Genomic DNA, 25,010 nt, shown 5'->3' on the forward strand with positions numbered 1-25,010 from the left:
TTATTCCCACTAATAACGCGACTGTATCAAAGCTAACTGTTGAGAAAGCAGATCTTACCTTATAGGGAAAAGTAGTAGTTATCAGATCACTGGAAGTATAAGTGAAGGCTGTTATGAACACCGAACAGCAGTTCTACTACTGTCCTGAAGCCAGATTAGGCTCAAGAGGAAAGGCAAGAAAGAATATAAAAAAATTATCAACTATTAAAACACAAACTTGTTCTGCTGCTGTTGTGCAAAGGGAAAGCCATAGCTGTTATAGACTCTTGGATTGCATATGTGACCTACATAAACTGCCCAGGGGCAGCTGAAAAACATTTGGACAAAAGTTCAGCATAGGACTTTGAATAAAAGAACACAGGCATCTGAAGGGTTTTATTCCAGTCAGTACAGAACTGTACCTTTCGATTCATGCTTTTATAAAAAAGAGATGACAAATCACTAGTCAGACTAAAGTATGTAGTTGGATTGCAAAGCACCTTTTCTATATTGATGAAGTATCCAGAAGGTAAATTTTGACAATGATTAAAAATACATCCTATTGTGCACAGCATGCAGTTCACTGGAATATAGCTCGCTGAACATGACTACGTTCCAGATGATTAAAGATTTCTTCTTCTGTTTCTGGAGTGAGCTGTATATTATCTTTGATTGGAGACAACGGATCTGACTTTTTACAAGAAGGAAGTTTTTCATACTGTCTGCATAAAAAAAAGACAAAACAAGACCCAAGAATGTTATGATATTATATGTTTCTAATCACAGGCCTGTAAGAACATATAAGGGTTAAAACAAAGCAAGACGCCTCACCTAACTACCCACTCATCTATGAATAAGCCCAAAATAAAAATTTGTGATGGAATATTTTAATTTCAATTTCACTACAACTGAACAACTTCACTGAAAGCTATTTCAACTGTTCCAGCTGTCCTGTGACAGAATGATAGCTGTTAGCTTTATATCTGAAAGGCTGTATGTACCCCATCCTACTCTGGGTTGTACATGCTTCCTTAACATTTAAGTCTTCTGAATAACTGTAGTTTCATATATATCCCATGAGTCTTGACATTAGGACAGAACAGGTTAGTGTCCCACATGATTTATTTGCCAGACAATGTAGTTTAAGACATAAGGCTAATTTAGAAACATTTTAAAATATGAAAAAATCCCAAACCAATAAACAGAATACTCAGAGCTAAGTAAGTGCTGGCAGTGAAAAAAACCTTTTTGTGGAATAAATTTAGAAAAGAATCCCCTAAAAGCTAATAAACAAGTACTTTATGTACATAGAAATAACTTATATACACAAAAATATATATCCCCAGTATATACCCAGAAGTTACAGACCAACCAAAACTGGATATATAAAATGTGGATGTTGGGAGCTAACTCTTACAACTGTCAGCAGAAGAAAGGAAGAGAGTGCTATGTAGGCTCATTCTGTTCTATCTGCCTGTATTCTGATAAATCCAAATGTATGAATTTTCTCCCTATGAACAACCCTGGTCAGACATTCCCAATTAGAGGTCAAGCAAAACATACACAAACAATTTCACTCCCTCTTTGAAATTGTCATTCTTAACCTGCATCAAGAGGATAACAACAAGTAAGGTTTCTAAAAATATTAATACCAAAAGTAATATACTTTAAACAGAAATCAGTTGTATGTTTACAATAGCATACCGTAAGGCCAACTTACTAAAATATATTCATCCGACTTAACATATACTTACCAGTCTCACATTTACTACTCAGTGCAAAGGGAATACTTTTGTCCTACTCACATTTGGTTTCAGGCTAATGAGAATAATAAAATTATTTAAATACAACTAATTTATTCAAAGTTGAGATTGCTACTTGGAGCTAGGAAAAGCTTTGCCGCCAGGATTTTTTACCTGAGCCCATGGAAATAGTGTAAGTTAAAAAAAGTGTAGGTATTCTTTTAAGTAATCATTGTCCTTCAGGTTCAAACCTTGAAGATATTTGCAGAAACTTCAAGTTAGTAAAGTCATCCGAACAAGGGAAAATAGCCTTTTATAATGTGCAAAAATGTCCCTTGTAACCACAGACTTCAGGTGACAGAAATATTCCATCAATGCACCATCATCTTGAAAGCAGAACAGTTCTGACAGTCAGCCATCTCAAAATGTGAGAGGCACATTAAGTTAAATAGAAACAACCTTGTATTCAATTAAGTCTGGCAACTTGTATGTGGCTTTTGCATTTAGACTAACAAATGCCTTTTAGTATTTGATGTCAAACAATGGTATAATTTGCAAATAGATTCTGTTAAACTAAATGCACTACTTCAATAATGAATTTCAGGTTAGAAAGGAAAAATTAGAAGAGCATATTTACCACAAATCATATTTCATGGTTATATCAAGCTTCGGAAATTAAAAATTGTATGTAGAATATATACATCTTAAGCTATTATCTTTATTGAATTGTGTGGAGGTGGTGTATAGAGTCTGCTTTGAACATTGTTTCTTTGGGGGTGGGGGTGGGGGGAAATAGATATATATACAGGGTTAAAGCAACTCACCTTTTAAATTGGAAGTTTTTCCGAAGTTCGCTAATGGTGGCCTGCAGTCCCAGCTTATTTTCAGCATCACAGTGATTTCTCTTCTGCACAGGTGATGGTTTCCTGCTTAATCCACTTACTTTTGCTGGTATCAATGGCTTGAGCTTTGTTACAATACGTGACCCTATACGACTGGATTTATGTAAACCAGGAACCTGTGAGGTTTTAAAATTACAGTACAAATGGTTAAAGTTACAACCTGTAAGCAATAGACGTTATGCTGCAAAGCTTATAATCAAAAATAAGATGGTTTACATTGTGTTGAGATAATGCAGTCTGAATTGCCACAACAGGGCATATTTAGATAGCTTCTATAATCCAAGAAGTGGCATCTCAAACACATCAGACATAATGCAGCTGTAAGACGTGGACAACCAGTTTCCATAGGTCTTTGTATTCTTAGAGGTTGCAAATACACATTTCTTTTGAATGTAGTTTTTCAAGTCTACTGAATATTTATTTTCTTATCCATTTACATGTGAGCACAACAAAAACTCTTCAATGTCAGCTTTCAGAATTAAAAGAAGCTACTCTGGTATCACTCTCTGGGATACCTATGACTCCATTTTTCATTAATCTAAACAGAGCACAGATATCATCAGTATGATTACCCCAAGGATCATTAGACCTTTATTTGGACCTGCTTATCCGGTTTCTGTACCTGAAACTTGAAACAGCTGAGCTTGGCCAGAATACCTCTCTCAAATGCAACCTGTCCTAAGTTTGAACACATCAATTAAAAGAAATATATATTGCTTCATTATATAATTTATTCCAACTATTCACCACCCCGTCATTAAAAAAAGTATGCCTCATTTTTGATTCACTTATCAGTTTCTAAGCACTGAATCTATTTTTTTTCATGTTTACAAGTACACAAAACTCATTCTGATGTGACCCAATTCCTATAATTATGTCAGTCAGCATGATCGTTACATTTCACGTTTGCATCCCTAACTACAGTCTCTTATATTCCTGTCATTTTTCTGGGGTCCATAGCAGGCTAACTGGCTGATTGCTACTGAGACTGCTGCTATCATGCTTTCTAATACTGATACAACATTGTTGATAATTTTTGCCTTCTCAAACATTATTTTTTGTGCATGAAGTTCATTCTAACTACAGAAGAAACACACTAAAGCCCAATCTGCAGGATATTTTTTCCTGTGAGTAGCTTACCACATTTCATAAATTGAAATTTACACTTATTGCTATTTATTTAATCCCTCTCTTCCCATTTGTACTTTATGTGCATAAGCATACATGTAATGTACTTTTAGACACGGTAAAAGTTTCTTTGTCAAATAAGTTCACAAGTGGCAAAAGCCTACAAATGCCTTATGTTTTCCATCATTTTCTTCTGTCTTATACCTGCCTATCATTTTCCCCAGTGTTTTGGGAATTAGCCATTTGGAAGCACTAGAATAGTTTACTGTTTGAGCCACTCTGCTACTTCATTGTAAAATATGAACTACTCACAGTTAGTAGCTTCTAAGTGATCACTCACTTCTAGCTTGCTATTTTAGCTTTTTACTGTCATTATGAGGACCAAAAATTAATTATCAAAATACAGTACCTGCAGAAGAGAGGGTGATTGTCTACAGCTTATTTTACAACTGGCTACATAAGATTAGTTTAGATCACCTAGGTTGTAAATAATGCCTGTATTTCCCATCTGGATAATGTTAAGAATAAAACGTTTTGCCCTAAATGAATAATTTTGTTTTGCTGGATCATCTTTAGAAGATGGCACAGCTCTGCCTACTTCAGGTGTTTCACTTAACTAACACAAATAGCTCTTCCTCATCCCAGTGTTTGCTATTGATCATCTAGCTCTTTTTTCAAATAAAATTTGAAAAAAGTTTAAAACATAGGCTTAAAAATTCTAACAAGAGTGCTAGGAAAAACAAAAATAAAATCTTAAAATGCCCTGCTTGATAGTCCTTTTCTGTTTATCTGTCACCTCAGCTATTTTGCAACACATGAAGTCACCCATAATCCTATATTTCTTTGTGGTACTGATTTACATCAGAGTTATAACTTAACTAACCCCAAAGCAGGCAAAGATGCAGGTCAAACACCCATAGGAAACTTAAAACCAGAGTCGATTGTTCTCTTTTGTCATTATTAGCCTCTTTGCTGAGCTCATAGCAATTGTGGAAAGTAATTAGCAGTAAAAACCACAGCTGGAATACTATCACAGAAAAAACGATAAGATCCTAGAGAGCTCACTATGTTATAGGCACCTCTTAGAGAAAAGCTTCTGTTAGTTTTGATATTAGAATTGACTAGCTAGGCACTTCACAGTTTGGATTGGAACCATGATAAGAGTTGACAACTTCCCTAGATTGCCTCCTACAGTTATTAAATTTCTTTATACATCAGCTATGTTACCCAGCTTACCAAAACTAGAATAATTTATGTTTTACATGATTGACTGCTTCTTCCTTAAATCTGGAACTCATTATTCCTTTCAGTTATCTTTTACTGTACTTAACACCAGCAAAGATTTCCCTTGGTTTACATTTGCAGTAAGTAATCCTATGGGAAAACTGAGCCAAAAGTGGTGTTCGTTATCTCTACCTCCCCCCACTTCAATTCTAGCTACTCGTTCCAGCTGTCTTGCTGGTGCTATGACTCACTCAAGCCCAAGAGTCTGGATGGGCCCAAGTTCCAATATGATTGGCCTTTTGGTTGTTGTTAAGTTAGTTTTCAGCCAGGTCATTTTTCTGGTCCAACTTCACTTAAGTATTATTACCAGCACATAAAGGAAGCAGAGGGAATGCACGGCCAAGGAAATAAGTGGGGGGAATCCTCTTACTAGCCGCTTGCTTTAAACTAACCCTACTGTCCTCACAGATTTTCAGTAGATTCCTATCGTCTGAAAAGCTCCAAGCATCCTGAGAATGTTTATATAAGCATCATATATTACCTCAGTACTTCCAATATTTAGCATATTAATTCTCCCAATACACCTTTAAGGTGAGCAAAACATTAAGAAAAACATATTAAATACATTCTCAACAACAAAGTAATAAGCTTCCGATCCCCAGAACGATTTCATTTCATTGCTTAGTTTTGTTGAGGAGAAGCAGGCAAAGTGGTAATCTAATAAAAAAGCATCGATTTTTGTAATCAGGTGCTCTAAAATAAAAATGTCTATTCCAGTTATTAAAGAAGTTACTAGCAATAACCACAAGATGTCACTATTATATAAAATACACACAACAGTCTTGTTTGGCAGAAAGAAGCTTATGATTTTTAGTCTGTCTACAACAGGGTAGGGGTGTACATGAAAGGATGAAAGTGCCTTCCTTTGAGTCATGAATCTTTTAGCAGATTCTGATGACAATGCCTAAGGAGTTAGAGCACTTTTAGCTGTGACGGTGTTAGACTTTTTGTAAACTGGCCAAACGGGTAAAGCTCTTCGAAATGCCACAATGACAAGGAACATAATTTTATTCTTAGACATCTAAGAAACTACATAGAAGTCAAGTTACAGGTGCCCAACCAATAGCAAAAATAACTGAACTGCCGGCTCTGAAGGAAAACTGACTGTCCTTCCATACTGATTCGTTAGTGTCTAACAAGGCTTTCAACTAAAACAAACAAGAAAGGTTGACTAAAACCTTTCCATGTTTTTAAATTTAAACATGCTTTTTCTAGTCAAAGAGGAAGGAGACTGCTAAACAGCAGATTTATCAAGACAAGCAATGAAATGAGGTGGTATCCTGCGACTGTATCTGGATGATGAACGTGACTGCAATTTGCATCGTAAAACCAGTGTATTTAACATGCCTGAGGAAAATGAAGTGGTTTTTTTTTTTCCTTAGCTTGGACTTTTATTTTATACCAGTGTTTCAAATCCCCAGAGAAGTTGCAACTGTGTATCAATCATAGGTGGCCTGGTTATAGTTCATCTTATCTCTGATAGAGATGAACAAGAATATAATTTTCTCTTGCCAACATGTGCATTGCTTAAGACTCTTTCATTAGTAGTTCTAGAATTAACTACCAAAGCAAAAACTGATTTTCAGAGTTTAGTAGAGCTCATAGCAAAGTCAATTAATTCTTACCTTGGTCTTTATGATGGTAGTTTTTCTGTCAGTTTGAACAGCAGAAAATACTGGAGACCGAGCACGTTGATCACAAGCCAGTTTTGAACTAGAGTCTGATTCCTTCATCAAGAGAAAATTCATTTTGTTTTAAAACAGTTTTTTTTTTTTAAAAACACCATGTATATTTTTATATCTATACATATATACTTTATAAGGTATAATGTTTTCAGCAATTCTAAGAACCTACACAAAAACCTGGGCTTATTTTCAGCAAGCAACACTATGGTGACACACAGATGCTTTCTGAAAGGACTTCAGGGACTAGCAAAAGCAGAGAACGAGAACTAGCCTACCAGGTTTTTTATGACCCACTGTAGTAATAGCAGTGGAAAGACTGAAGACAAACTAAAGCCAGAGAACAGGACCTGATTTAAGCTAGTGATTCAATCTATTCTACACAACTATGTTAAGCATTGACAAGGTTTCTTAGCACAAGTGACATAATGATCAGGGTATTTTGAAGAGATGACTTTGTTGCCTAATTTCTTCTACAATTTAAAGTGAGAGTGAATGCTGAAACAATGTCTAGTTTTCTTACTTCTGCATCTGAACTGTTGTTAGACTCTTGTGGTATTTCTGAAGACTCCAAACTGCATTCTGATGGCTCACAAGACCTTTGAGACTGTGATGACTGTTCCAGTTCTGTTAAGGGGGAGGATTCTCCCTCCAGTTTGCCAGACACTGCCCCACTCTCTGTTTGCACCCCATTAATCTGATCTTCCTGGGATACCACACAGTTGCTTCTCTGTTGGTGAAACTGCTGTGAAAGTAGAGTATGAGATGGGCCAAGATTTCCTGAACTATTTACGGGGCTGCTAAACCAACGGAAGCAGTTTTTCTGCGTTTCTCCAGGAGGCGTAAAGGTAGTCCTTGTTGATTTTTCAGTTTCTGAAAACTGAGAAACATCTGCTCCATGTTTTACTTCCTGTTTCTGGCAATCCTGCTCCGCATCCTGAGGTAGATCACAGTCATCCTTCTTTGCTCTATCACAATTATGCTCAAATGTAAACGCATCATTGCAGAAAAACCTAGAAAAGTAAAAAAGGTGAAGACAAGGGAGGAGAAAGTTACTGCAAATGAGTGTCATCTCCAAAAGCCAATAGTTGCCTATGCAACAATTTTATTTTTGAAGTGCAATTGCAGACACAAATTATTTTGACAGTGGGCAAAGTCTTAGTCCCTCAGGGAGGCATTTAACAGAAAATAGTAAAATGTAAGGTGGGGTGGGGGGAAAAAAATCAGCTGTAAACATGTCATTCATTGACTGAAATACTAATAAGATTCTTCATCTGGAGAATCAAAACATCTAGGAATCCTAGAAAACTTAAGAATATATTCATTAATTATCATAAAACTAAACAGTAGTAAAACTCTTCAGTACCTCTTATCAAGGAAATTAGAACCTATCTAGTTCTTTTTCACGCTATAGCAGCAGCTCTTAAGGGTAAGTACAATTCAGAGCTCTTAAAAAACTGATCGTTGCTTTAAAGAAGAATCTACCATCACTGACAACTCTTAACTTTTGATGCAACATGACAAAACTTTCAGCTCAGGAAGGTGTGCATTAAAGATAAAAGAACATCAGTATTAAGACTATTCTGTAAAATTACACTGCTCAAAAATATTCAAATTATTTAAGATAAAAGTTACACAATAAGAGACATACTTGTGATAATGCTTCGTAAAACCAATTTAAGTAGCTGTGGCCAAATGTGACCAAAAAACCCATAACACACAGCCAATTAAAAGAACTAACAAACCCAAAGCCCCTCTTCATAAAGTGCTGATGCGGAGATCAGGAGCATCAACTGAATGGGATGGGGTAAGAATTTGTATTTGCCATACAGTATGGCCAGGTTTGGCTTTCTGAAACAAAGAACCCTGTCAACATAAGTCAACATATGCTTACATATTTGGCACAACGCAACTATTTTTATGTCATGACCTTTACCTGTAAAAGAAATATGGCCAATTGCTAATTAATTTTGATACCCAGAGGCTAGACTGTATTGAGTAGTCTCACAGTCTTCATTTCTGCAGTAAAAAATTGACATTATTTATCCATATCTCACTCACTCTCACGCATAGATAGCATGCCTAGCACAAAGGGTTCTCCATCTCAGCTCAGGACTACAGGTGCATTAACACAGTTGTATTAAAAAGTCTGAACTAGAATTTTCTCATTTTCAGGATTCAGGTTATTTCAGCACCCAAGACAGCAAATAGTGTTTTGCTACTTATTAAAACATGCGATGCAAGCATACCTGCTTCTTGTTCCTGGAACAATTACAGCATCCTTCTCTTTGTTTTTCTTTTGTAGAAAGGAAGCGAATTTATTTCTAACTCTGGGCAGGGAGTTAGAGCTTTCTTGAGTCACAGAATTCCCTGAAGAATCAAGGTTTTGTATTGATAAGACACTAATTTGTGCTTGACCATCATGGTTGCTCTCCTTCTTGGATTTTTTTGCTTTGGAAAATGAATATTGGTTCAGAAGATCCCCATCTGAGATTTCTTCTAAATCTAAAGACAATTTAAATGTCACTGTAGAAGCATGTTCTAGAATTAACAAGTTATGAGAGAATTGAGCATTACATATTTACTCCCACAGGCTTAAAAATATTAGTAAGGTCTGGTAGAAACGTTCTTGACATTGCAGTTTAGAAGTCTTTAACACAGTTGTTTTTTAGTACCTAGCCTTAAAAGTAACTTTCTATGAAAAGGTAGATGGAGTGAAGGCAGAACAGCTAAAGTGAACACGATTTGTTTTTTAATGCTTTGAAAGCAAAGTTATATTTGACTTAAAGTCAGGTTGCTAAACTAACTACAGATTTTGATAAACCAGGAAAATATCAGGAGTAACAAAGGCAAAAAAGAAGCCCTAGTAGCACAATCAGAAAGCAAAGGAAGAGATGATCCTTAACATATCAATTAAAGCACAATGGTAACAAAGAAGTGCCCCTTCTATTACAAGCCCACAGTTTATTTCAGCACACAAACTTCAGTGATATAGAAGACAAGATAGCACAGAATTACTAGAGAAAGAGAGAAAGTTGGAGTAAAGAAAGCCTATACAGGGGATAGAGGCAGCGTGCTGTTAGAAGAGTACAGAAGACATTCCTTAAATTTTCTGTCTGTCCAAATATCAACTCTAGAAAAAATAGGCTGTTACAATGGCTTGTGAAGAAATGAAGATATGGAAGTTAAACGCAAAAATATCTAAAATTAGAGCAGATGATATTAAACATGACGACTTAAAACTGAAAACAACAAGGTTTTATAGCAAATTAGAGAAAGTTAAAATGAAGTGCTGCTGAAAGTTTGCTGCCATCCTCAATCATTACGTAGGTTTAATATTAGGGCTCGTTATTCTTGCAGGTTGTTGAAAACAGAATACAGATGATACAAGTTAGAGTTAGGCCTCTAAACTCTCATGCCATCATGTCCAAGATAAAAGACTTATTTCCCCACAGTCTTATATATTGTTTAATGAAAACATACCACTCCTTGGTCTTTTTGCCAAGAGATCTTTGCCTGGAAGTTTTAGCCTTTTAACACTAATTATCTTCTCCATGCCTTTGGTTGTTGGTTTCTCTACGGAATGCATTTTATGCGGAACAGTATCTGCATTAGGGCCAAGCTTGTAGTCTCTACTCCAAATGCTATTTACATGATTCGCATGTCTGTCGTTCCAGCTGCAACTTCTCTGCATCAGAGGCTACAAAAAAAATTTAAAAAACAAGACACAGGTTTATAATTTTGCCTTCTACATACGGTTTCCTGATTTAGCATATAAGGACATCTTGACATTTGCACAACAACTAGCAAAATACTCTACATGAATGTTTTCTTTTTTGTTCCCACATTTCTCATGCTTTTTATACAAATTCTTTTTCTTTTGTGCTACCATTACTTCATTCCGATATGGCACAGGTGACTTACTGGTCATCTCAGACAAAATTAAAAGTTTAAACTTCATTTCTATTCAGAAAACCTAATTTGGGAAAATACTTTCCTCAGAGTTACATAACTGGAAGAAATCCAAATCTTGAGAATTTTCTCTTTAAATCAGTTACTTACATAATAATTTGATAGTATTAAGGACTTATCAAAAAATTTTGAAAGTAAAACAAACATTAAAGTTCACTGCCATGAAAAGTAAGATTTTTACCTGTGCAAAGATTGAGAAATATGTGTGTGGGAGCACAGAGTTTCTCTAACAGCAGAATAGCTTTTGCTGCCAAGTCAGTTGTCGATAACATTTAATCATATTTTCCCATGAATGTTCAGACCCACATCAAAATCTTAATATATAACTTCAGAACAAAGATGTTACCTGTGCAGTGTCTGGGTTATAATTATCAATTTGTTCCATTGTATCAACGTCAATGTTGCCAATGGCAATTTGAAAAGCAGTACCATCATCAAAATGTCTGTTCCCATCGTATTAAAGGAAAATATCTGAATATTACATTACATTTCAAAAACCATAGCATGAGAGTTAGACGAGCTGTTTCCCATTTTTGTGCTAAAAATCATTGTTAGAATATTAACCAAAAGCATTAATATGACTACTCATGGCTCAATCTGATGCAAGAGCAATTGTAATAGATCTGCAGTGCTTGGCAATTCACAAAAGTCAAAAGGAAAAAGTTCAATCATCAGCAGGAAGGTTACCATCTTTCTCCTTCCTAATTTCTGGAAATGCCAGAGATCAGGTGGCTTGAAGAACATACAAAGCTAGTAACTACTTCACCAGTGCCCTCTTTCTTTATTTTCCCAGTCTCCCATGCTGAAATTTATGCTGCACAAATGTGCCAAAATGCTACTTGTTCTGTAGGAAGAGCTATCTGGCGAAACAGGAAATGCTTAGATTAGGGAATGAGTTGAACACAGATTGCACAAATTAAACTGGCAGATATTATGACACACTCAACACAGGCAGAACTTAAAAATGGTCATAAAGTGACTCAAACAGTTTAAATATAGCCTGTATTTAACAAGTTGTTTTCTAAAATAAAAAAAAAAAAATCACTAACTTCTACCTAAAATGATATGCCAATGATAAGTGACTCAGTTACCCTCTGCAAAAAAGACCTTCTAAGATTGCAGAAAAGACAAGCTTTAGTCAACAGCAGAGATGCAATGAAAAATATAAGTACACCACAGACACAATGAAAAGTATAAGACACCACACCTGCTCACCCTGATTTCCCCACTCTGCTGTTTCAACACAAAGGATACCGTCCTGCATAAATTAGTGTTTCTGGATCAACATCATCCCTATATGCATTCAGAGGAACTAATTTTCTGTTGATGGGATCAAAAACTAATTGATAAAGGAATGTATTATTGGCTCGTGTAAAACCCTGTATGTATTCTTCTGGTACTGTTATGTTCATCTTCAAGTACTGCCCCATTTTCTTAATAACCTGTCAAAAAAAAAAGCTTAACTGTTTAAAAGAAACAGGTTACACAAAAGGTTAAATACATTACCAGCAAAGATACTTAAAAATTGAAATTAAATGTAGCACGTGTCCTGTTACAAGAAGCAGATTCCACTTACACAGGAAGGAAAAAAGAAGTTTTGTACATTATTTTGCCACTCTCAAGTTGTTCGCAATCTTACAAATAAGACAATTCAACTCTTCAGAAATACTTCTTGTCCAATAAATAAATTCAGAATCTGAATAGCAATACAGAGCATCTCCTTAAGGTATATTTCTTAAATCTAATGCATATCAGATTTTATCATTCATATTATCAGAACACATATGCAATATGTGGATGTTTTTAGGATAGAAAAAAGCAAAACTAATCAGATTTCTCCCCCTACTGCACTGCTTATCACAAAAGACTACATATTGATCTGGTAGCTCCTCCCATGAATTGTTACTGCACCTCTCAAAGAAGTTCCTAATAATTCATTGACCTCTACATTATCCAGTTTCACAGAATACAGATTATGTTCTTTTGAAGATTGAGTTTATCGTACTGCTAGATGCAAGAGTTTCTCCTCCTCTCCAAATAAAACATCAGCTGTGTTTTGGCCACGCAACCTAAATACAGGCAAATTTACTCATCTCATTAAGTAGTAAGAGTCTGAACAGGCACTGCTGGACTATTTTATATTTTTTGACTGATTCATGACTTTCCAACACTGCTGGAAAATAGCAGTGATGAATCACATGATAAATGATTAAGTGAAAAGTTTTTCAAATTATTAAATCCTGACATTTTGCTCAAAAGAGATACTTTAAAGGAAATTATTATTTGTATGGGAAAAGTTCAAAGTTCCCATTTTACTTCCACAAAAGCCAATCAAACCAGGTGCTTTGATGCCTGCTTTACATATTACAAAACGTTTTAAAACTAAAAATCACAGTTTTGTGTATAGAAAAAAAACCCAAACAAAACTACTAAAGCATACAAATAACTTTAGAAAACAATACAGTAAGTTAGACTGCATACCTAAATGTTTTTCTGGTTTAGATTTACCTGCCTTCAGGAGAGCCACATAAGGTGTTTTTCTTATTAGCTCTTAAAAACCCCTCTTCTCCCTTACTATCTGCACCAAAGTATTCCTACTCTCTTAGACTCTGTATTTCCTAATACTAGATTTGTTTTGTTTCATACATTGGATAAGAAAAAAAACCCAAGCATGTACCTTATTTTTTGGTTTGCACCATACCAAAGTTTTCTTTCATGTTTTTAATATATAAATGTCTGCATCCATATGTAAGTAATTAAATGCAAAAAGGAAATCAGATGAGACTCCCAATCCCTGCCCCTCCCAGACAATAAAAGTGTATTTATGCAAAAGTAACAGAGTTAAATTAGCAGTTCCAATAGCTAATCTGCAAAAACAGAAGCAAAAGCAGGTACTGGCGGGGGGAAAGAATCCAGAGCCTTCCAAAAAAAAAATTAAGTCTCTCCTCAAATAGAATATGCCCTTGAAGGATTAGAACAATTCTTTATTTAAGTTTACTTCAGTGTATTTCATTAAATATATAATAGCTTCAACCCTTGAGTAAGTTTAGCTCAGCATCTTTCTAAAGCACAGGACAAAAAATTTTTCTTTTAGCGTTCTCCTCAAAATGGAGGAAGTCAAGACACCCTCATATTTTCAGTTCAGATTTAATTGCACACATACTGTTACGGGTTCCCAAAAAGCCAACACAAAAAGCAAAACCAGGCTTACCTTTAAAATATCTGGATTGTTGGCTAATTTTAGTAGCTTGCATGCTTTAGCTAACCCAATTCCATGAATTGATGAGAGGTAGTCACAACCAGAAAGAATACACATGTAGCGGAATTTCTCTTCTGTAAATACATTTCCAAGCTGCTTGCAGTTTCCTAGTCGAGCTTGATCTATCTCTAGTCCATTTCCAAACTTGTCAATTTTCAGAAACACCTGGAAATTAAAAGGAAGTGAAAACAATAGTTTTCACCCATATTAGCTAGTTTGTTGCATTTGGTGGAAACAACGAAGGCTGAGTGCTATTAGTATCTCTTCTGTTTCCCCCATTTACTGTAGAAGAATAAATCCATACACTAAACACACTTGGCAACTTCAAACTCTGCTTTTAAGACGTCAACAACAGGTAAAGCAGAGAAGTAAAGATGAAGAGTTATTTTCTTCCTTACTTTTTTACATCCAAAAGCTAAAAGATCAGAGTCTTCTGTAATTATAGCTTGAACCATGCCAATCTTGTTAAGATAAGCCAACTGAGCATCAGCTTCATAAGGAGCAACAATACAATCAACTCCCCGGGCTCGTGCAGCCTGTACGTAAACAAGAAGCATACAAGTACTTTGCATCAATTTTCAGTAATTACCTTAAGACACCTCAAAGCGTAAGAACATTTCTCTACCTTAAAAAACTGAAACTGTGATCTTTTTAATCCCACACCCATCCCCTCCCATTAGAGCCCGATATTTCATATCCGAAACACAAGCTTCATGCAGCTTAGACCTATATAGACCAGTTTACAAAAAACAGCTTTTCCTGTGTTGGTCTGTAATGCTATGCTCCCTGCCTCTGACCACAGATGCCAGCTTCAAACACATGCAAGTTATGTTCTGGAACAAATGTAATACTATTTAGATAAAGATCCTGTGACTGCAGCAGAAGGATAGCAAAAAGCCATTAGAGAGGTTTTTAAGCAGCCAAAAACTTTTCTATAGTCTATTCTCAGGAACTAGCCAATGTGAAAAAAAAATAATGAAAACACCCCTCATCCTTAGTTTTTGTGCAGCAAAAGTAAAACTGTTGGTGTTAAAGTCAGTTCATAGCAGTAAGAGATGTATTTCAGCTGACACATGTATTTATACAATTGGGCATAATAAACCTGAAGCAAAGTTACAGTTTGTTAACTGCCTAACAATCCAACATATGCAGGACAATTAGAAGCTAAGAAGGGGGAATATCTTTCTTGCCTACGTAGAAGAGGTACTGATGTAGCCATACAACAGCAGAGTAAGCCATGCTACCTCCTGCGTAGATTTTTTTTTTTAAACTGTTGGTATCAGCAGTATTGACAACTTACTTTAATAACTTCATGAGCCATAACATGGGTAACATTTACACTGCGCCCAAAACATTCCCTAGCTTCTGACAGTTTCCCTTCCTGCAACAATTGCTTCCCCTTCTGAAGACTGGCCTGACGCTTCCTGAAATGTAAACAAAAATATCACCAACCTCAGATTATTTTTCATTTAAAAGAACAAGTCACAGAAAGGACTAAGAGAGATAGGTAGGAAAGCCAGAAAAAAAACCCAAACAAACTGTTTTGCAGATGAACACTTCCCAAATCTGTTCTGCTGTGTAAGTTTTTAAAACATAAGAATAACTAAGTCATTGTATTGACAAGGAGGATGAGATTAGCATGTTGAAATTTATATGTTTTCTTCAGAAAACAGCAACAATTCAGGAACAGAAATCAGCAGCGCAAAAGAGGAGATACACCCACTCTCAGGTTGCAGTAAAATAGATTTAATCGAATTTGGGAATATGTGACATTAGATAATTATTGGTTTAGAGGACAGAAGGTATCACGTACTTCATTTCAAATACCGGAAATTGTTCGCTCCACGCTGAAGGAAGCATATGTCCCATGAGAATTTATAAATGAAAACCCCTAATGAAAAATTCTCACCGCGCTTCATTGAGAAGTCCCATTATATAGGGACCCAAATCCAAACCTGAAAAAAGTTTATCTGATTAATTGTAGAGGAAGATGAGGAAGGTGGTGTTATTTTTAAATAAAATTATACCGGGAAGAAATATTTTTGTCCAGAGACCACAAGGGCGGGTAAACTAAAAGCCTTTCATATGTTACAGGAACTAATGCTCAGAGGTTTACTTCCTTCCTCTCTAAAAGTGCTTTCATTTATGAAGCACATTTCTATTTTTGGAATAAAACCTCTAAGAAGAGGTTTGTAGGATTTTAAAATGTAATTTAAATGAAATAACACTATATTGCAGGAAACTTTACCAGAAATTACTACCTAGCTAAAGTTTGAGGTTTTTCAACTTTGAAAATGAATTGTAGTGTTAAACACACTGCTTTGCTTGCAAATCAACACAGTTCGGTACTTACTCTCGTCGGGCCTTTTCCACTTCCTTCTTAGAAGGTAGGGTGCATCCATCAAATACCAAAATTGGTTTAATTCCAAATGAGAGGAGCATATCGACAAGTTTCATACAGAAAACTACATAACTGTATCAACAATAACAAAAGTAAGAAAAGATCAGCTTTACTGTTAAGCACAAGTCTATTGCATGTTTTCTATTTGCAGGAAGGAGAACCCTAAGTTTAGGACTAACCATTCTTCAAGGATCTTAATGTGCCATCTATTTCCCCAGAATCATAAAAAGAGTAAGAACACTTGAATATGCTGGGGGTTTGGGTTGGGTTTCCCCCCCCCCCGCCCCCCGCCCAAGAGAAATGCTCCACCTCCCAGTGCAGAACCAAACTGACCGCTCCCTACTCCTACACAAAACGAAATAAGAACTGTAGTACAATTCAGTTTGATTTTGCTACTTTAGGATTCAACATTGCTAAAAACTTTACAAGTTAAAGCATGGTTCATCTTTTTAGTTTCAGCAACCCAGTTCATAACGGCCAGGGAAACAGGAGGCAGACGAGCACTGTACTTTATCTTTACCCAAAGCCTTGTGAAAGGCAGACGAAATGCACTTCTGTAGAGTTGGAGGAATGATGGGGTATTAAACCTCTATTTGTGGAACTATCTACTCCTCTCCAGATGGTGGATGTGTGCTATAGACAGACATGCAAATACATCTTCCCAGACTAAAATACAAGCACAGTACTGAAAATATTCCAAAAGACACGAGAGTTCCCCAAACAGTGAAGATGGTGTAAGGACCAGGAGCCAATACTCCACTGCCTTCCAAACCCATCCCTTAGTAAAATATCTGTAGGGAATTCCAGGCTTTATGTATTCCCTCTGACCACCTTTCCTGTTATTTCTACAGAAGTGCCAGTCTAAGACCAGCGATCATATGTGCACAGAAACAAGATTTGGTCATAAAACATTCATGTATTCATTTAACCATTCCCAAATCTCCTGTGACTATGAATGTTTCTTCTGCCAGTCAACTTCTTTCTCAACTGAAGTATACCCTGTTCTCAGGACACTGAAGGATCTCCACTACCTTCAAAGGCAGGTAGCAAGGTTGGATGGAACTCTACAGTTCTTTGTATCAACAGAAGATTTGAAACCATTTGCAAACCACCAACTCTTCCTTACCTCCAATCAAACATTTAATCAAAATTTCATATGTGAAGTTTGATCTAGACTAGTCAGTGTAGCTTTATTTCTGAGAAGATAAAGATTAAACTTCATTTAAAATTATATCTATTCTGAAACAGAGTCCAACCCAGTTTTCCCAAGATGGGCAAGAACCTATGCAATTCTGATCTAGGCTACAAAGCTGAACTTGAAATACAGCCGTGGTTTCTGTTCATTTTCTTCCTTAGAAATGTAACTGTGTAAGTAAAAAAAAAAAGTTACATTAGAAAAGCTACTCTTACTAAAAATATAGTATGCTAAGCAAAAAAACTTACACCTTATTCAGAGCACACCCCATCTATCAGAATGCCTCAGTATCACTACAGTTTTGTCACAGCAGTATTTACAAGCCATCATTACATACAAATAAGGTTCCTGAAAATAATACTAAATTTGAAACCTATAAATTGCATCTACAGAATCTCATCAGAGAGATTAGATTATAACTGAGAGGGAGACATGGTGTAGAAAAATCTAACTCACCTAACCGTTGGTGTTTTAACAGAAGATATTGTAGAGAGTTTTTCCCCTCTTCAATATACTTCAATACTTATTTGCACAGTTGGAAAGCTATTTACTTATAGCCAGTATTTCCATTTCCAAAAATTACAACTGAACCTGAGAATTCAGAAGCAACAGTAAGAAGTGAAACTGCTTTAGTTTAGCCTTTAGCTCAAGAAACGTCAAGCTAACAAACTTCAATTTGTAAGAGGGATGAGACCAAAACGTAACAAAGACTTACAGATCTGTTGGCTCTCCTCGGGCCAGCTTTTCAGCACAAGCATAAGCGCCTTTGTGCAGCCAACAGTAGGTGTCCACAGCTACCGTCTGCCCTTTGTATTTCTTCACGTGGGTAGGTTCAGCAGCCTCCTTGATGAACTGGAGTAGGCCCTGAATCCCCATGGTGCCGCTTCAACTGCACTCGGGAAGACGAAAAGCGTGAGCGGAAGGCTGAGTCCCGGCCTTTGCACAAGGGACGTCGGGCGAGGATGCAGGCAGGGTGCTGGCCTGCACCAGGGGCAGGAGTCGCTCCCGCCGGAGCCACCGCGCACCCTGCGCGGCCGAAGCTCCTTTCCGCCCTCCGAAGAGATGCGCAAACCTTTAAGCCAGCGGTTTGAGCCCGCGGGCCCCGCGCAGGCCCTGTCCCCGAGAGACAGCGGGGACGGCCGCGGGCACGAGGGGCGCCAGGCGCGGCCACGGTTCGCCCCTGTCCCCCGTGCCGGTCCGCGGCTGGCGGGGACTCAGCGACGCCCGCCGCGCCCTCCCCCACAGCCTCCCCCCGAGCGGCACGCACGCACGGGCCCCGGGACCCGCACCCAGCCGGGGGCCGCAGGGTCTCAGGCGGCGCTCCCGCCTCGGGGCCGCCTCCCCCACGGCGCCGCCGGCACCTCCGCTTCGGCGCGGGCCGCCGCTGCCCAGGGACGGGGGGAACGCGATGGCCAACGGCCGCGGAGCTCCGCGCGCCAGTACCTGGCCGGGGGAGGAGGGAGGAGCCCGCTCCGTGCCGCTCCGTCCCACCCGGCTCCGTTCGCTCTGCTCTGCCCGGCCGTGGCGCGCGGCGGCCGCTCAGGACTTTCAAGCAGCGCGCGCTCCGGGCGCTGGCCCCGCCCCGGCGGGGGACTACAAGGCCCAGCACGCCTCGCGCGGGCGATGAGGACGTTAGCGCGCGAGCCCCGGCCCCGGCCCCGGCCCCGGCCCCGGCCCCGGCCCCGGCCCCGGCGACGGCCCCGGCCCCGGCGACGGCGACGGCGACGGCGACTCCGGTCACCCCGGAATCGCGCTTCTGCTGGGTACCGGGAGTTCTCCGGAACCTTCTGTTTTATTTGAAACTGACCTTGAAAGATAGGGATTTAAGGATTAGAAATTAATGCTCTGTCCCCATGAGAGTTAATTTCTAACCATCCCGTCCCTTTTGCATCAGGAGTGGTGAACAGTGTGCCTGTGTACCTCTTAAACACCAGCCTACAATTTGCTCTACGAATTAAGGAATAAAACAGTATTTTTAAAAGGGCCATTTAACCCTGATCATGCATTATTGTGAAAACAGTTTCAAAATAAACTTTAAACACTTTCAAAGGTAAACTGATTTTCTCTTTATGGCCAAATAGTATGGATGGAGCCTAGTCATGCTAGGACTATATACTAATAGTTTTTGATGCTTATTTTTAAAGAACGTTTCAGGATATGACTTTGCATTTCTCAGCCAACTCAGAATGTACTTCAGCCAAAACTATTTAAACCCATTTTAGTGCCTTCCAAATGTAGTTGCTGCCATGTGGATGAGGCCAAATATCTTTTTGTGGGCCTTGAGAAATCAAAAGTTAACAGTCTGCAGTTCCCTCTAACAGAGCAGTTCATCTTACTTAGGATTTTGTCATGCTTGTGTGATACTGGAATGTCTTTTATCGAAGCAATTCCAAGAATTTTGTTCTCACGGAAGAGTGTTTGTAGGACAGCCACAAATGCTGAGAAAAGGGGTTCTGAGGGGGCATGACATTAAAGGGTAAACCATGAAATTTGCTGCTAGCAAAGGAAGTGCAGATAATTCAAGCATCTACAGAAATATTAAAATATGTTTGATGCACCGACACACTGATTCAGTGCTGTAGCATTGAGTCAACATGTCCCATGCCAAATTCAGTTCTGCTGTCTCTCAATAGTGTAGAAAAATGGGAGAACATTGCTTGCTTACAGTGGGACTAACGTACGCGTGTTTGAAAGCTTAGTGTTGGCAATACTTCCTAATGCAAATTTTCTGTAACCACTAAGTTGCTAGTGGAGAAAATTATGGTCAACATCCCGGAAAGATTGTGTTGTCATAGTATTTAGCATTTATTTTCAGTTCTTTCTTTTTATCCTTGCTGTCTGGTCATGTCTGTACCCTGGTCTATAGAAAAGTTTCTTAAGTAATTATCAACCGAAAAAAACCCAACAAAACCAGCAGAGAAACCACTATAGGATTAAGAATGTATATGTGTCCATTGCCTTCTTACAATATTTATGTGTAAAGAAGCCAAACACCAGTAAGTAAAAGTTACTGCTCTAAGTGGAGATATGAATCAGGAACTTAAATAGTGTAACCATCAGTTTGTACTCTGCTGTAACCTGTATCTGATGAGTCATTCTGAGATGACAGTCATACTGAACGATCCATTTCTGCCAATATTCTTCACAGTGATTGCTCCAGATCGGTTCAATTACAGCAAAGGCTCCACAATGTGCAGTTGAAGACAACACATGGATAACAACAATGAATGTGAAAACTATAAACATTAGGTATACTGGAATCAAAGGGCATCACAGAATTTTGGCAGGACAAAGGACAGTCCTGTAGCTAACCCAGTGAGCGAGGTGGGAGATGGGGGAAGCAGGTAACTGTCTACAAAGGAACAGGTGAGGGACAGATGTTATAGCAGTGAAACCCTGGGGTTAATTTCAGAATTGATGGTCAAAGTTAGAATTTTAAATCTGTATTTCCATACTACTATAACTGCTTTCATTTTAAAAAGCCCTGAACATCCATATCACATACTGAAGTTTGAAGTGGAGTTTTACAAGAATAGTCCAACTATACAAATAACATTTTTGTTTCACAGATATAGTTAACGTTTTGGGACATCTCATGCATGGGATTGAGTTCCTCTTTAATCGTCTGTTGCACTATCTCATTCAGCCTATTTGACACATTAAACACAGTAAACCGTAGCTTGATAGCCAACATGTGGGCTGCACATTCGACAGGCCAGGGTGACAAGGTGCTTTATAGTGCCAACCTTAATTTCATCCTACTGGCAACACACAAGCTGGGTGTTGGGACGCACCCTGCTGGGACTGGTGGGTGCCAACTGGGACTGAGAACAGTCTCAGACTGATCTTACTTGTGATGTTTCTTGTTGTCAGAAAATATGTCTTCATATATTTCTAAAGAGAACCAATGCAGTCTAGAAACTCAGTAAAGAATGGGGAGAGAATTAGACTATGCATGTAGTACATGCAAATTTTCTCTGCACTCAGAAAAACCTGCATGTCTGCTTCATTTGTTGAGCCAGTACTCAGGTAAGGCTGGAACAAATACAAGGGTGTGTGCATAGTTCTAGCTGCAAGTAATAAGATCACCGGACAGAACTCTTGCCAACACTTTAGTATAAAAATTACTACTGCACTGGAGTAGGTGGGTTTTAATTACTGATTATGTGAAATTAATAAAGAAAGCATCAGGTTTCACTGCTTTATTGAGCTGCCCTCAGTGGAAATCTGTGAAGCTGGTGATTGAATCCTGATTAGGGGACATGCCTGTCTCTTTGAAAAGAGTTTGAGAAATCACAATGCTGTCTTGGAACAGGGGAAAAGTGATAGAGATTAAAAGGAATCAAATGTAGTACTTTGCTTGACATTTCAGAGTTTGAATATCTGGTATGTTTGTAATTATGAAAAATAAGTGACTTGTTTCTATGTATAAAGTTTTCCATTCCTGAGCAACATGATTGTACATGTCCCTCCAGGCCTCACAGCGTAGCATAAATGCCATAAATAGCATAAATAATTAACATAAAAGCATGCTTGCTTAAATTAAAACAAGACTTGCAGTGAGAAATATATCTAGGCTGATATCTACCAGGTAACAGTTTATTTTTCTGCTTGCCATTTTGAAGTCTGTATAGTTCTTTTGACATTTTGGCTCCGTTACACGTATGACTCAGTCAGCAGGGCAGAAAAACAATGGACAGTGGATAGCAAGGGTTAAATTCAATAGATTTTGAATATAGTACATCTGAATTATAACTTCTTAAGAATATTGTGTGCGCCCTGAGAAGTGCATAGAAATAATTTGGCCACGGTGACAGCACAAGATGTTTTAAAGCTGAAAATATTAAGTCCCTCTTTACTGATTCATTTTTCACTCCATGATTCTGTCTGTATTTGACACGCTCCAGAAATTTTGCATTCAATTGCAATTAGAATTCTGTTTGGACTAGGATCGCTTCTCTTAAGAATATGTTCTTATATAAATTGTGACATTTCCCCTCAAACTGCTCTGTTCATGCAAAGAACGATAATAGGGTACCCTGATTAGGTATAATATATCCATATCATTGAAAAAGTCATGTGCAATTCAATTAAATCTACTTTTGACTATTTTCTGTAGATTACACTAAAATAGTCATAAGGTGAATCCCAGAGTCAGAAGCACTGGAGACAAGGAACATGCATTGAAGGAAGTCAGAGCTACAGAATTCTGGCCCAGCTCAGATTTTCCTCTTCAATTCCTTAATCAGAAAGGGTGGATACTGGGGAGCTGAAGAGTTAGCATGATATGCGTTAACATTCAGTTTGTTACTAATGTCTCCAGCCTGATTATCCATGACCCACCTTTGTTACACCTTATAACTTTTACAAAATAATGGATGTTTTATACAATGGGTCAAAGGCTTTGTTGGTTTCAGTAGAGCTTTCTTGACTTAAACAGGCTAAAGATACACCTCCTTAAGCTCAACAGTGTCTCTTGGAAGGAAGTAGTTGGATGATAATACTTTGGTGAGTTATTCCTTTAAAGAATACTGTAGCACCGCAGTTTTATTTCCCTTAGATACCAGATGAAACTGGGATGTAGCACCACCCACTTAGGTGCAAGACTTATAATAATACATACAATCCTTTTCTTTCACAAGTAGCTCGTGTATCTGGAGAATTTGCTAAGACTAGAAATAGAAAGTGTAGCAGAAACATTTTCTTTCCTTTACAATTGTTTTGTATCATTTAATGAAAAAGAAGAGTGTACAGAGTATGGCCCTGTTGACACCTAATGGAAATTTAAGATAGGTGCCCAAGATAAGTGGACTAAAGTACCTCTAGAACAGCTTCTTTCTCAGCACTGACTATAGAAAGGAAGTGGGGTCACTAATTCTGATGTAGACAACTAACCTTTGCACAGCCAAGGTGAAGCAAAATTAACTTGTCCTCACTCTGCACTACAATGGACAAGGACACCTTACAGGTTTTCAGTAAACTTCCTTCCCGCTTTGTCTGGCACTGCTAGAATTGTCTTCATGAGGTAGATTAAAATACTCGGAATGAAAACAGGCACCTTGCTGAAGCTTAGAGTCAGAGCATCAGCTACGGTGACATTAGTAGATCAGGTGTCTGGTTTATACTAGTTTTGCTAAAATTTCAGTGAATTCCTTATTATTGATACTATATTGTCTTCACTGCTTAAGAATTTGATCATTTTTATTTCAGAAAGTCTGGCTGTAGTTTTGTTGGACCATTTAATCAATTTGCTAGAAAAGAAATTTGATTTCTCTCTGATAGGTAGCACTATTACATTTACTGCACCCTTTATCATCCTTTTATTGAAATTTCCATTTATGGAGAGCATATTTTCACACATTTTTTAGCTTAGCCCAGAAACCAGGCCTTAATAACACAAGCAAACTCATGTACACACTTGTACACACTTGAGAAAAGTTTAGAGGAAAACATTCTTAAAACTATGTTTAGTTGCAGAGGAAATGTATTTAAAAGCTCCACATTTAGGAGGAAAATGCGGTATCAATAATGCTAGTAAAACCACTAAAATCCTTGATTATCTAGTTAATATTGCAACTACCATCTGCTTCAGTCAGGCCAGGCCAAGAGTGCAATCTGTGCAACCAGTATCTCACTTATCAAATAATTCTGTTAATCTGCTAATGCTGTTTGCAGGGTTCAACCCCTGACAGGTATGGAAGGGACCAAAAGAAAAGCCATCTTAGTTTCCTGCATCAGAATCCCTGGTGACCTCATTATGCTGGTCACGGTTCCTATCTGCTCACTGCTGGGTGAACACAGCCTTTGGATTAATTTTCCAGAGAAAAGATCTGTGAGGGTGATTCAGCATTCCCTTCCTGTGCAAACCTTACTGCTTTGGTAAGGTCTGTGCCCATCAGCTTCTTCATGAGAATGTCGCAGTGAAGGGAACACAGCTCTGCCAAATAATACCTTGTGAAGCTTGCTGAGCTCAACCCCAGCTAAGTAATATTTGAAATGGATGTCTGTCAGTTGCATGCTTGGCTGGAGGTGCCCGATCGTCTGTCCTTCTCTTTGTGTCTTGGATTTTTCCAGTGAAGGCAAAGGACCACTAATGCACATGTTGCCAGTGAATGGCAAAACAAGCTGCTTATGACTAATCCCGTGGAAATGGGTGGAGGCATAACTTGTGTTATGCCTTCCCATCTTACTGCCAGTGGAAGCCTGCTCTCTGCCACCACAATGTGTTGCCAACATTTTGATTTGTTTGTCTGCTCCTGTGCTGTGACTTCTCCGAGTTTGCTCTGAGTGCTCAAGCAGTAATTCTCAGCTATAAGAAGGAGCACCCATGGGCAGTCTCCTACTGGTGTTCATCATGAAAACAAAGGTATGTATCAGTGCCCAGGAGGAAGGCTGTCCACTTGTTCATATTCTAAAATTTCTGAAAAAGTGGATAATTTAAAAGAAAATGTTTAAATTGCTTTAGT

The 25,010-nt window shown here is 38.1% G+C and overlaps 1 protein-coding gene across 2 annotated transcripts; it reads right to left on the bottom strand.

The window, feature by feature from the left end:
- Nucleotides 1-348: 348 nt before the first annotated feature.
- Nucleotides 349-19,123, bottom strand: EXO1 (exonuclease 1). 2 transcript variants are annotated; one of them, XM_075089402.1, is made up of 14 exons: nucleotides 18,988-19,123; nucleotides 18,260-18,433; nucleotides 16,302-16,421; nucleotides 15,249-15,372; nucleotides 14,347-14,484; nucleotides 13,901-14,113; nucleotides 11,944-12,131; nucleotides 11,036-11,132; nucleotides 10,201-10,417; nucleotides 8,967-9,222; nucleotides 7,241-7,730; nucleotides 6,661-6,762; nucleotides 2,546-2,739; nucleotides 349-701 (listed from the first exon to the last, which is right to left on the bottom strand). In XM_075089402.1, the coding sequence occupies exons 2-14, from the start codon at nucleotides 18,418-18,420 to the stop codon at nucleotides 560-562; spliced, it is 2,442 nt and encodes an 813-aa protein (XP_074945503.1). In that variant the 5' UTR covers nucleotides 18,421-18,433; nucleotides 18,988-19,123; the 3' UTR covers nucleotides 349-559. The 2 variants fall into 2 exon arrangements, with proteins under 2 accessions (XP_074945503.1, XP_074945504.1); XM_075089403.1 differs by lacking the exons at nucleotides 18,260-18,433; nucleotides 18,988-19,123 and adding an exon at nucleotides 18,001-18,083.
- Nucleotides 19,124-25,010: the final 5,887 nt, after the last annotated feature.

The sequence above is a fragment of the Phalacrocorax aristotelis genome, chromosome 3 (genome assembly GCF_949628215.1).
Source record: "Phalacrocorax aristotelis chromosome 3, bGulAri2.1, whole genome shotgun sequence".
Taxonomy (NCBI): domain Eukaryota; kingdom Metazoa; phylum Chordata; class Aves; order Suliformes; family Phalacrocoracidae; genus Phalacrocorax; species Phalacrocorax aristotelis.

Excerpts from the sequence above, each read along its gene's own strand:
- EXO1 (XM_075089402.1), bottom strand. The coding sequence starts at position 18,420 with ATGGGGATTCAGGGCCTACTCCAGTTCATCAAGGAGGCTGCTGAACCT. Across the intron at positions 10,418-11,035 it reads ATAACCCAGACACTGCACAG|CCTCTGATGCAGAGAAGTTG; the intron begins GTAACATCTTTG and ends TTTTTTTTGTAG. Across the intron at positions 2,740-6,660 it reads CTACCATCATAAAGACCAAG|GTTCCTGGTTTACATAAATC; the intron begins GTAAGAATTAAT and ends AAAACCTCACAG.